Genomic DNA, 13,114 nt, shown 5'->3' with positions numbered 1-13,114 from the left:
TAAAAATCAGCCACCTGATGTACCAGGTGTGCGTCCTGGTAGAACAGAGACTCCCGGTGCACCCAGCGCTGTTTGCTTGCCTCTATTCACTTAATAAATCACAAAAATCCTATTTGGGACTTAATCCTTTATCACACTCTGGACTACCAGAAGGCCACTAAGACTGTATTGTTTAACTGCATTTGGTATCAAAATGGGTCTTGCATGCCAAGTCGCAGCCATTTTAATTACAAAGAGCAAAGACCTCTGATTATTTCTATGGGGCCTGTGGTAGCCTAGTCATTTGCCTAGAACTTCCTATTTATTCTTCCTGTTATGCACCACCGAAATTACACATCAGAATTGTGGCTAAATTCTCAGACATGATGAATTCGGGAAGTTTCAAACACAAGGCTACACAAATTACAAGCAGGATTTTGAGATCCATGGTTTTTGTTTGGTTGGTTGGTTTGGTTTGGTTTGGTTTGATTTGGTTGTTTTTGTTTCTTTTTGTTGTTGTGGATTTTGGTCAGTGCTGCCATCAAATAAAGACTTTTCAAAATAAATTTCACGCACCTCCTTTGCCATGAGAACATGTCTTGGAATAGCTAGTAGCCAAAATGTGAGGCAATCTACTCAATATATGGGATAGTGCAAAAAAACCCTTTGAGTCATACAGGAGATTAAACAAGCATTCTGTTGACTGCCTCTCAAGTCCAGAGTATTTCATTATTTATATGAAGTGGAACAACTCCAAGAGGAGAAACTGTAAGTGTTTGACATCATCACCAGTGATTTGGGCATTTGCCTACAGTCCTAGATCAGCTGTCAGATGAGCAGCCTGTCCTAGAGCAGTAAGTTACTGGCTTCGCTTTACATTTCATAGCTACCTTCCATTAAGTGTCTTTCTGAAGTGTCTTTCTGAATGGTTGGTGGAAAAAAATAATTTTGCAGTTCACCTAAACTATGGATTCAATAGGGATACTTGATAGCTCATTATCTTTCTCTTCCTTTCTTCCCATATGGTATCTACATCCACCAGGTGATAAATAATCAATTTCTCTTTATTGTAAGAGATAAGGTTACCTTTATCATCTCTCCTTTACTATCTTCTACTTTTCCTACAGAAGAATCAACTTTTCTCTCTGATGGTCTCATTGATGTGTTTCTGTTTGAAGTTAAAACTATTGTTCTAAACTAATATTTAGCTTAAAGTATGCTTCTTCTATTTCAGACTGTGCACATTTTTCTGAGCTTATAGTATCTGATTTTTTTTTTTTTTTTTTTTTTTTTTTTTTTTTTTTTTTTTTTTTTTATATAACCTCTACATATTAATCTCTTCCAAACCTTAGTCATTGAAAGAGAACTGGAATACAACCTACTGTGTTATTGGTGGAGCCATATTCTTTTACATTTCAAATAGAGGCATTGGTCTGATTTTACACCATTTAAGGCTTTCAGACAAACTTTGGAGGATTTAATAATTAAAGACCTGAAGGCAAATGGAATAAGTGTGAAGAGGATTTGCCAAAAGTCACTCATGACATATTACATCATTGTTTCTATTAGACTGAGATAAACATGGACAGATAAATGTAGTCCAGATAAACTGCAAACCTCAGAAAAATTTTTAACATAAGGTCACAGAAAAATTATTAGATATGCTGTAAAACAACAGAAAAGAATCTCTTACAAGACATCTAAGTGGGTAAGAAGTGGCCAAAATCAGTTAATATCTTTTAGCAAAAGTCCCCTCTCTGCAAGAATGTTAAAAGTGGGATTCCTTGGGAGTCATCTTAAAAGTCTTACTACTGTTTATAGTGGTGATATTTGGCATAAAATGAAGGAGTGATTTAAAGAAATTTTCCAGAGGGCACAAAAGTTGTCATCAGCATAGGAGACTGAATATCAAAGACAAAAGAAACAGGTGATATGAAGGACTGAAATAAAGTGGTACAAAAGACAGGTCATGAATTTAGAATCTAATTAAAATTTATGTTATAAGCTGGAGCTTATCGGTTGGAAAATAAAAATAAGAGGGGAACTACATGTGCATTAATCTATTGGAGAGTGCTTATGAGAATGGTACATCCTTGGAAAAGACAAATGTGGTTCTAGAAGTCAGATAGTTATATCTAAACAAGATAATTAAGTGTTCGTGTCATGTAGAAGATACTAGTACTCAACTGGAATACTACATACAGCTCTTATCACTGAGTAAGCAACTAGAGTAGGTACAGAGAAAGACCATGAGATCTGTTCAAGAGAACAGATATAAGAAGAATCCAGTGCCCTTGACAGATTTATCATCAAAACAACAAAGGAGAAAGGGAAACAATTTCTTCTACACATGCCATAGAATCTAGAGAAGGGAAATTGTTTCTAGAGCAAATTTAGGTTGTAAATTAGAATAAAATATATAGTTCTTTGAGCAGAAAAGTTCTGGACCAATCTTTCAATGGAAATATCAGGAGCCAGAAGCAACTCATTTTAAGTAACTAATTTACCAAATTCATTTCATAACTTCATAAATTAAGAAAAGGATTATGCAGTCAGGTGGCCAATAGCATCTGAGATCAGGAGGTCTTTTTCAATCTTCTCTCCATTTGTCATAGTAAGCAACATCTTACTGCCCTGTGCTTTTCTGTTCCAGTGGTACCAGTAGAGGGAGGAAGAATCTGTCTTAAGAAAGTGGAAGTGCCAAATTCTGTAACAAATTGTATACTCTATAATTCCAGATAGCAGAAGGCTGAGTTCAAATTCCTGTGCTATTGAGAGTATTAACAGCTTAGCTGGAATCCTGTCATGTAGCCTGCTTGGTGCTCCTACAAAGCAACAATTCAAAAGTGGGTAAAAAGTTTATTTATCTGCCAGGCACTCAGTAGTTCAATCTGAGACAGGCTGTTATTCAACATGTTTTCTTCAGGTCTATCAGTTTTCTTGGAGGGGACAGTACTGATTTTTTGCAAGTCGTGTGGAAGTTATGTTCCAGTGATCTGCACTTGTCAAAGAATAACTGTTTCTCCAGAGCCAACTTATGACATCAGCAGCACCTGCCAAAAATTATAGCACAGATCAAATGTGGCATTCAAAGTCTGTGCCCTGTAACTGTCTGGCCATTCTACTTGGTGTGTTACAGCCTTCACAAAATGAGACTGTAGGTTTGGGTTTTTTGCCCCTGCCATTAAACCAATCCATAATAGCAGATGTCATCAGCCCCAAATAAAAATAAGTGATGGATGAAAAGATTTCATGAGTTATTCCTGGCAGTTGGAGTCCTCTTGAAAAAGGGAACCCAGAGGTAAAAGTGACAGTATTCAGTAATCACTCAAGAAATCCATACTTTGACAGAAGAGGAAGCTACTATACACTCAAAGTAAGCATTTATATTCTTGTATTTTGGCCAAAATAAGATTTTCTCTTCCTATCTTGATTATTAAACTCACCTAAACATACATGCACTTAGATTTATTTTATTTTTAATTAATTGTGTGAATTTGAATAACATTTTATTCTTTTTCCCTCCATGACCTTGTATTATGGTAGATTTTATTGAAAGATAATCTGCACCTGTCTGATTTATAACATTTCGGAATTATCCTTCCTTTTTTTGTTTTACTCTGATCTTAACTTCAATTATTAACCTGTTGTTTGTTTCTATGTTGTTTTGGGGTATTACTACACTTTCTGTGATAACATACATACTTCAACTAAATGAAAAAACATTGTAAAATCAGGTTTTTCAATATGCCGACTAATTTAAAGCTTTTTAGAAAATAAAGATTTATTTTTATTATTTAAAAAGCAAAACAAAACAAACTGGCCTTGATCACAGGAACTATACTGCAATAACAATTCTATAATACTGGAAAATGATCTATGTTTAGGCAAAAAAATCCCAGAGAAGGGCAAAAAGAATAAGAGATTAATTAGTGGCCCAACAAAGATAAAATAGCTCATGTTCATGATATGACCCTGGGGACTAGTTCCACCTGAAGTCACAGATAGCCTTTCCATTGTTTACAATAACTTTAAAAAAAAAAAAAAATCCTTCAGAAACATAAATGTTCATGTTGTTCATGTTCAGTTAAAATTGGTTAAATCCTTAATTTATTGAAAGTGTTAAAATTTACCTATATCCACCTTTTAGAAAAGAAACATTTTTAAAATTATATATATAGTAAAAAAATCATTCTTTTTAAAGATTCTATTGTCTCAGCACACAGTTTGAAAATAAAGATTAGAAATGTTTAAACATTATTTAATCTTAATGGTTAAAGTATTTTCCAGTAAGAAAGAAAACATAAGGTTCATTTCTTTTTAATAACCAAACTGATTGCTTTTTTTTTGTTATGAATCATTTGGATTAAAATTTATTTTGACATTTTTTCTCAAAATATGTTTAAATAACAACTTTGTCAATGCATTAAAATATTCTTCACTTGAAAATAAAAGATTTTCAGAGATTCTCATTGTATGAACAAGTGTTTTCTATCTACATAAAATACTAAATACTGAAGATGAAAGCTAGCTTATGAGGTGTTGAAGGGAAAGATCAAGAGTGGGTTAAAAAATGCCTCCTGATATTTCAGACAAGATCCTCTCCATTTCCTTGTTTATTTTACATAAACTTTACTAAAAATAGCATTTTTATTCAAAAGAGCAAGTGTAATTGCTGACTCTAAAAATGTCTCTGGCAGGATTCCAAAGTAGAAAGATGGTTATGAAGGTGAAGAAGATAAATTCCTTGCATGAGATATTTGTTTAATGTCTTCTTGGTACTTCAGTCAAAGTTGTATGATATTCTGATAATTCAAATTATACAGACTAGGAAGGGACTGAGGCCAGAGAATTTGGAAATATACTAATTTAGTACTTTTCAAAAGCACATGTCTGCAAAACAGTTTAAAAGACAGAAGGTTGTACCACTGGCTACTTCTGTATTAATTTAGTGGCAGTGAATAAAAGCTCCGCATATGCTACCTCCCAGCTAGGAGCAAAATTCAATTTCCCTTACACAGGAGAGAACTTCTGAGGAAAAAGTACTAATCACTCATTCTTTGAATCTCCTTTAAACATGTTCTGGGACAGCAGGTCAAAGAATTTAAACCAATGTATTGTATACAGATGCTATCTGGGTATCATAAGTGACAGCCCTCTTACAAATTGCTGCATGGCCATTCTCTATTAACTAACAATTTGGCAACACAAAAAATAATTCCTGTAAAGGACCAATGGTATAACAAACCATTTCATACACTCATACACATATTTCTGACAGTTGAGTTTCAGAGCTGCCTAACATATAAGCTCCTTTTGCCAAGACCTTATTTTATTTTTAATTAGAAGCTGTTTTATCAGTTTAATTTGATAAAAATAAATAAATAAATAAATAAAATCAGTCAATTATATTTCAAATCAGCAGGTTGGACTCCACAACCCACAATACCCATCTTACTTGTAGTAAGTTTAGTAGATTTAGTTACACTCTGCCCAGCACTACCATTATGCACATGCTAGTAGTCCTTCATAGGAAATACATCACAGAAAGTGTCATAAGTAAATTTTTCAGTCCATAAATTACACTCACACCAAGACTTCTGAATGATTCATTATGAACACAGAAATGTTGCTGTTTCCTATTTTCCTTTCTTATCAGTGGAAACACATTTTAAGTCACCTTGCCATTAGTAACTAGAAAAATGCTTCCTCAACTTTCCTTTAGTTTCTTCATGACGATAATTCATTATCTGAAATTAAAATATAGATGAGAGAGAACCCATTTTTCTTGCTTACTTTCCAGTTAGGCAAGAGAATCTAAGAGTGTTTTGGACTGACAAGGAAAATCTAACCATCCTGACAGTTTCTGAACCTTGAGTTATCAGAGTAAAAGAAATAAGAACAAAATAGTTTGCCAGTATTAAATACAAATGTCAGTGTAATTCCAATTTATTTTATTGGGACATTTAAATGGAAACAGAAATTCAATGAACCAATAAAAAATAGAGAAGTAAAATAGGAAGAGTGATTGATACAAAGAAAACAAATGGAGGATTATTCAGAAAGGAAGTTCCTAATTATAATTCAATTAGGAAAAAAAAAAAAAAAAGTATTACATAGTGTACATGAGCTTTACTCTTTCTCTACATAGATATTGTAACATGAGGTTCACAGAAAAGATATTTTCATACTTCACAGTATGATAGATTCAGGCTAATAATGCCAGATGGCATCATCTTCAAAAGTCTTATATCAAGAATCTGTCTTAGCCAGAACCACAGTGATAGATACCATGTGAAATATTCACTGTTACTGATACTCCTAGGAACCATTATTAAGTCAAATGTCCTTGGCTTCCAAAATCTCCCAGAAACACACCTGACTAACATTTGCAGAAGTACCTCCTTTTTGGGGTACCTGCCTGACCATAACTTGTGTTTCTGAGTGAAGCCACCAAGATCCAAGGCAGCCAAAACAGATAAAGAGGTAAAGATAAAGACTGGAGGCCCTCCTTGTACCACCTGAAGAAATTCTACTAGAAGCTTAATAATCATAAAATCTTAATTTCTAATGAAAGGTTAATGTGTTGTGGCAGACTCTTACACAAGGCAAAATGTAATAGGGTTTGGAGGGCAAACCTACTCAGTTTGTCAGCAGCTTGCACTTGGCTTCTGCGGCAACAGTATAATTATCTGGATTGTCAAGTGGACAGCTGCTACTGATAGAAGATCCTTCAAATGGTGCAAAGACTCAAGTGACCTGCTGGTCTAGGAATGATGAAATAATCATATTCCATCACTCACTGTAACTACTTATTACCAGAGCATTTACTGTAACATTTTCAAAGTCTATAGAACTAGGGTGCAGATAGGGCATGTTCCTATGTGTCCACGACATTCTGAAAGATCAAACCTTAAATAATACTGTTATTCTAGTGCCTCAGATAGAGCTAAAAGATCATTAAAAGATTACCTGCATTCTCACATCACTGATATACAAAATACATTTAGGAACTGGTGCTAGTAAAACTGCTGTAACCATATAATAACTCCTGCTATACTCCACTGTGCTACATCATTCCCAATCCACAGCAGAGGAAACATAAGAAAACTTCTGTTTGCCTTAGATGAAAATATCTGATTGGTTTGGTGATATTACTTCTCTTGCTGACCTTGTGGTGACAACTAGCATAACCATTCAAGCATACCTGATACTCCATCCTTTAGGAGATTATGTTACATATACTAACCAGTCCACACAATTTTACTGTGCTATGTTTAAGAAACCAGAGCTATCTGTGGAAAATATATATATATAGTACACACATATGTATATACTACAGCGGGATGTTGCAGAGATTTTTCTTTTTGTTAAGCAAGTTTTTCGATCTGGTTAGACTTAGGACCAAGTTTGTAGAAATTATTTGTTTTTATTGGTCTTTCTTTTATTTTTTTATTTTTTTTATCTAGTCTAGGAATACCCCAAGAACTCACCTTTGTGCCCTTTTAGAACTTCAGGAGATTAAATACGGTATTTGGTAGGAAGACCTTGCACAATACTGCTGTAATCGTGTTGTGTCTGACACTCTCTTTTTCTCTGATCTTCTGTTTACAACATGGGACAAATAAAAGGTTTAATCACATTGGCCTACACTAGCATAGACTTCTTAATACTTCATAAGTTTACCTCATAAAATATGGCAATATCTGCAGAGCAGATTGTCAAGTACATATCAGAGTCTATATCTAATGCTGATGAAAGCAAAAGTATCTAGTGACAGTAGAATATAGAAAAATATAGAGAACCAAAGGGATTTCATAGCGATCCCCAAATTATGTACTGATCTAGTTATAGAAAACTTAGGAGCATGTTTTGTTTCTTTCTTCAACCCTCCCACTTTCTGGAGGGAGTTATAGCATGAGAGTGATGCTTTGGCAGGGGGGTTAGACCCAATGATCTCTTGAGGTCCCTTTCAACCTCTACGATTCTGTGATTCTGTGCAATTGTGCTTCATGCTTGGGGTAGAAGAATAAGAAGTAGTTCATACCTCATATAATTTCCTACCAAAGCAATATTTGACCAAAAACAAATAGCATATGATACAACTTTTCTGATAATTTCCTTTGGGAGTATGCAACAGACCTTAACTTTTCAAAGAGCCATTAAGATTTGAAAGCCAATGCATGTTTGCTCATATCAGCAAGCATCTAAGACATTTGAATATTTTAAAGCTATCCACTTTTCAATACTACATGTTTAACAAGGAAAAGAATCCCCTCACTTCTGCCCGTTTTCTTATTTATTGGAGAAATTCAACTTTACATTTTAACAAGCTCTACTTTTAGTAGTATTTAAGTTTAAATTTTGATAAATTAAAGAACAAGCCCATAACAAGCTCCCTAGAGCTTTGCACTTTGTATGCTTTGACTTCAGATTCATAATTCCCAGGCATATTTTGTGTTTGATATCATTTGAAGCAGTAATAGGAATCATTTAAGTGCAAAGTATTTCCCTTGGATAACCACCATCTATGATCTCTTTTAAAACTACAGGAGACAGAAAAAGAGAAAATCCTTCACAACAGCTCATCTAAACTTCACTCACTATATTTGAAAGTATTTTTCCCAAGTTCTTGCAAAACCGTTTAAAATCTCTCACATACTAAGCTTTCCACAATATTACAGAAAACTACCATGTGTAGTCTTTACTCAGTACCAAAAATATGGGTATGACATTTAACTATCACCCAAGGACTGTTTCAATGCATGAAAGTTTGCAACAAGGCAGAGTAAGCATGGGCTACCTATACTCTTTAGACAACATACTTTATTTTAAAAGCCCTTCATGAGAAAGAAATTGCAATGGGCTAAGCAAAATAGTGTCTTCCTCAGGTTCAGCTCCTAACTGGTACAATAAGGTTTACCTATTCCATGAATCCCATCTCATAAACATTCCTGCTCTACAACAGAAAAACTGATTTGACACCAAATTGTTTTTCAGATAATGAGCAAGCATACTAACTTTGGACGCCACAAGATGAGTGGTCATGATGCAGAAGGGTTGAAGAACTTCTGGGAGAAAGTCATTCAAGAGCAAACCAGACAAAGAGAAGGTGAAGAGCTTAGGTTAAGGAAAAGTGCACTGAACAAGTAAGAGGTATTTTTTAATTTTTAGCCAAAAGAGCAGTCATATCATCATGATTTTTTTTGTCTTCAAAAAAAAAAAAAAAAAAAAAAAAAAAGTAGCCCATTAGTAACCCATTATTGTAGTGCTTTATTCATAGCACAGATTGTGTTCTGGGTCTTTGGCACTTTTCCTCTCACAGCTGCTTGTCTCATATTTCCATCCCTCTTCTGCATGGAAACTCAGACACCCCTCATCCCTGAACCTCTTGAACATTCTTTAGAGGCCTTTGAGCATAGCCACATAAAAATAAAGAACCTTGGCACTACGGTCTGTGACAGCTAGAACATATCAGGACTTTTACCTGGAACTGGTACAGCTTCAGTAAATACAATTGATTCACATTAAAGCAATAGTTAAACCACCCATTTAATGTGTAGCATAATCAGATCCACAGCACCTTCATCATATTTGACAGTCTTTTACATCATATAAACCCAAAGCTAGAAATGGTACAATAAGGTTTACCTATTCCATGAAACCCATCTCATAAAAATTCCTGCTCTACAACAGAAAAAATAATAAAATAAAATAAAATAAAATAAATAAAATAAAATAAAATTGAGTTTTTAAATTTTATTTTGCCAAAACAGTATAAAACAATAACCACCACCAAGAAAGAGCAGTGGCTTGTAGTATAAATACTCCACTCAGGTGTAGTAGATTGCCTCAAATACTTGCTCAACCTTTTGCACCTCAGCAATTTGAATTAGGGCCTTCAACATAGCAAGTGAATCCCCTGACTAACAGACAGTGCAGCAGAATAAGAAATGCATGTCTCTCTTGTATTTTTCTTATGGGATTTTCTCTTGAAGTTGGCAAAGGCTTTCCTGCATAAGTTTCCTCAAAACTGGCACATTCATATAAATTAACTTGATTTCAACGAACTGGTATGTACTTGAAAAGGACTGAATCGTTTTTTAAAAAATCCAGATACTGTGACCCTGGCACCTAAGGAGGAAGCTCTTGTCATCATCTGAAAGATGAGGAAATCAATATCCGGGTACACCATGTGTCCCATTTTCATCAGATGTGGACAGCCCTGTTCTCAGTATCCTACTCCAGCTAGTCAGTAATATTCCCAAGCTCAGATAGCAAAGCTGTTGGAGAGAAAAGCCAGGAAAATGTTCTGCTGCGCTGAAAATCTTTGTCACTATGGCTTCAAAACCAAAAACAAGCAAAAACCTCCTCTGCCACAAGGAGACATCACAAAGAAATTCCAGTCATGGTTGTGTCATTAATATTCTTAATTCCACAGAATTATAAATGTTAAAGTTTTTACATGATCTTGCCTGAATGGAAAAAATAAAAAGGCAGCAAAAGAACTTTGAAAATGTCTTAATTACTTCAGGTAATTAATAGACACAGGCAAATTCCTTCAAGGTCACAAGCCCAAGTAGTTCACAAGTGTTCTCTAATTTTTAAAAAAGGTACATTCGGTAGGTAATAGACGCTGTAATTACAAACTGTACAGGTTCACTAACCCATGTAAGTGGCACCTGGGAGAATTAAACATCTCTAAATATAGACAGGTGCTCCCTCTGTGACACCTAGTTTGGTAGTTAAAAAGAAACAGCAGTGTTTTGAATGGCAAATATTTACTATCTAATTACACTGCTTTTTGAGGCTTAACTATACTAATGAGAGAATAGTGAAGTCAAGACAGGGCAGACCAAATGGGAAAAGTTTAAAATACAATCTGCAGTCAAACTCAGGAGCCTATCAAACACAAGCATCCATGTGAAACAGCTAATGCTAAGTTATTCCCAGATGAAATCATTAGCTGCTGTTCTTTTTAATACATTAAATGAAATCTATAAATAAATATATATATATATATATATAAACAAACAAACAAAAACACCTTATATTCCATGATGTATTTGGCATTACCATGTGACATCTAATCCTATAGTATTGCTGGGTCAGGTGCTTCATAATGCCATTTCCTTGGAAAATGACCCTACCAGCCATATCTTGTAGTAGTCCCTAGTGATCTTCTCTTCTCTCTGTACTAAACTTGTGCCTTGAAGCTATGTGGCTCCTCTTGCATGTGACATCAATTCCTTTCATTAAACACATACAAGGTCTGCAGAGATTTTGGATTCCAAATGTCTATATTTTCTTCTTTTTTTTTTTATTTTGTTTCATTGTTGTTATTGTTTCAAAGTAAAGCCAAATAGACATATTTAATTTCCTGCTTGCTCTTCTCCAGAGCATTATGCAGTAAATTTGCAGTGAGGATATTAATTGTAATTTTTAATTTCTACATTAAATGACCTTATCAGAAAGACAGCGTAGCTTTGAGAATACCCCAGAGGAAAAAACAGAGCCCTTCACACTGACAGTGTTTCAGCAGTTGTTTGACTCATTAGGAATCCAGCAATGTCATCCACTGATACCATCAGTGCTATCTCTTTCTTCCCTGCATTCCCAATCCAGTAAGCTGGAGAGATGTGTAGATGGTAAATAAATACGGGACAAGTGCTGTGGTGATGAAAGAGGGGAAAGATTCAACCCTGCTAAAAAGCTTTGGATGTATTTTAAAGATTTGGCTTGGTGATTGCTAAGCACTTGTCCTCTCTTTGCAGGCTTCGCCATGAGTGGACTGAGAGGTTGGAAGGCCGAGCAAAGCTGGTCCAGGCGCACATGAAAAAGCAGAAAGAGCAGATGACGTTGCTGTCTATTGAGGCTCTTTCCTCACCAGATAAAACTGTTGCTTAAGGTTACTGTGAAAATATAAAAAGCCCTGCGCTTCACTCTGACCTTCTTCATGCCCCTATTAACCAGTTACATTGCTGAACAAGCAAGAGCTCAGACTCTGGCCCTTTTCCAGACCAGTTATTAGAGCTCCTAGTAAAGTCCTACATAAATTCAGTGCAAGAATAAGGCCACAGTACGTAATCTCTTGAAGACTATGGAGGGAGAGATGAGAAGCAGGCATCTATAAATCCACATAATATATTATTACCCCAAAGTAGGACAGCTTTATTATGTAACTGCATTTTCAAATGACAACAAACATATTTCTCAGAAAGAGTATCACTTGTTTACTAGGTATAATACATTCAGATTGTTGCAAGTAAAGTTGTACGTTTCCATTCACAGAGCTCTCAGACTCTGGCTTAATGCAGGTGTCATCCACCTTGCCAGTCACAGAAGGCTGAGGATCAGTCTGATAAGCTGGACAAAAGAGGAAATACATTTTTAAATGGAATCAGGAAAAAGAAGGAATGAGAGTGATCAATGTATAGGAGAGTTTCCAGATCTGAATCATTAGTTGAAAAAAGGTAAAAATTTTTGCTTTGGTGCATGGATATAAAAAAGACTACTGACGGTATCATGAACTAGTTTGAGAGATGTCTAAGTGGGTAGGTAAGGGAGTTTGAAACAGAAGGTAGTTCATCATAACAGTACAAGAATGCTCTGCAAGGTGTTGCTTGCCATACCTGGTTTGCACTAATCTAAACACTTGCTGCATTGCTTCTCCTTCTAGGTTAGGTGAAATACAGGAAGTACTAACAAAACATAGGGTAATAAGAGTGTGCTTTGTTTTCTTGTGAGTCTATGTATGTAAATACCACAACATCCCTTGGATAAAAACATTTACTTGTTAACTCTTTATTTCTTCGATGGTCAAGAGACCAGTTATAAGTCTAAAATATTTTTCTATAACAATATTGATCTAGGTGAAATTTTACATTTCATCATTGTATACAATGAACAAGTAAGTATGAATACATTTGATAAATTCCAAAACAAAGCAAAAATTAAACCTTTTTCACCTCATGGAAATGCTATATTTATCCCTTTAAGACAATATTTCATTAAAACACATAATTTTACAGTTTGTTCCCACTTTTACATAGTGATATTCTCCCATAGGAAAAGAGTACTTTATCACACACACACACACACACACAAAAAAAAAAAAAAAAAAAAAAAAAAAAAA

The 13,114-nt window shown here is 34.8% G+C and overlaps 1 protein-coding gene across 1 annotated transcript; it reads left to right on the top strand.

Annotated features, from left to right (window-relative positions):
• Positions 1-3,113: 3,113 nt before the first annotated feature.
• Positions 3,114-13,075, top strand: LOC118156768 (protein FAM240B-like). Its single transcript, XM_035310999.1, has 3 exons — positions 3,114-3,355; positions 8,980-9,128; positions 11,754-13,075. The coding sequence occupies exons 2-3, from the start codon at positions 8,983-8,985 to the stop codon at positions 11,884-11,886; spliced, it is 279 nt and encodes a 92-aa protein (XP_035166890.1). The 5' UTR covers positions 3,114-3,355; positions 8,980-8,982; the 3' UTR covers positions 11,887-13,075.
• The last annotated feature ends 39 nt before the right edge of the window (positions 13,076-13,114 follow it).

This window comes from Oxyura jamaicensis, chromosome Z, assembly GCF_011077185.1.
Source record: "Oxyura jamaicensis isolate SHBP4307 breed ruddy duck chromosome Z, BPBGC_Ojam_1.0, whole genome shotgun sequence".
NCBI classification, from domain to species: domain Eukaryota; kingdom Metazoa; phylum Chordata; class Aves; order Anseriformes; family Anatidae; genus Oxyura; species Oxyura jamaicensis.
Note: the sequence above shows the minus strand (reverse complement) of the source record. Positions and strands in the feature narration are given on the sequence as shown.

Coding starts and splice junctions, on each gene's coding strand:
- LOC118156768 (XM_035310999.1), top strand. CDS start 8,983: ATGAGCAAGCATACTAACTTTGGACGCCACAAGATGAGTGGTCATGAT. Junction 9,129..11,753: donor AGGAAAAGTGCACTGAACAA/GTAAGAGGTATT, acceptor CTCTCTTTGCAG/GCTTCGCCATGAGTGGACTG.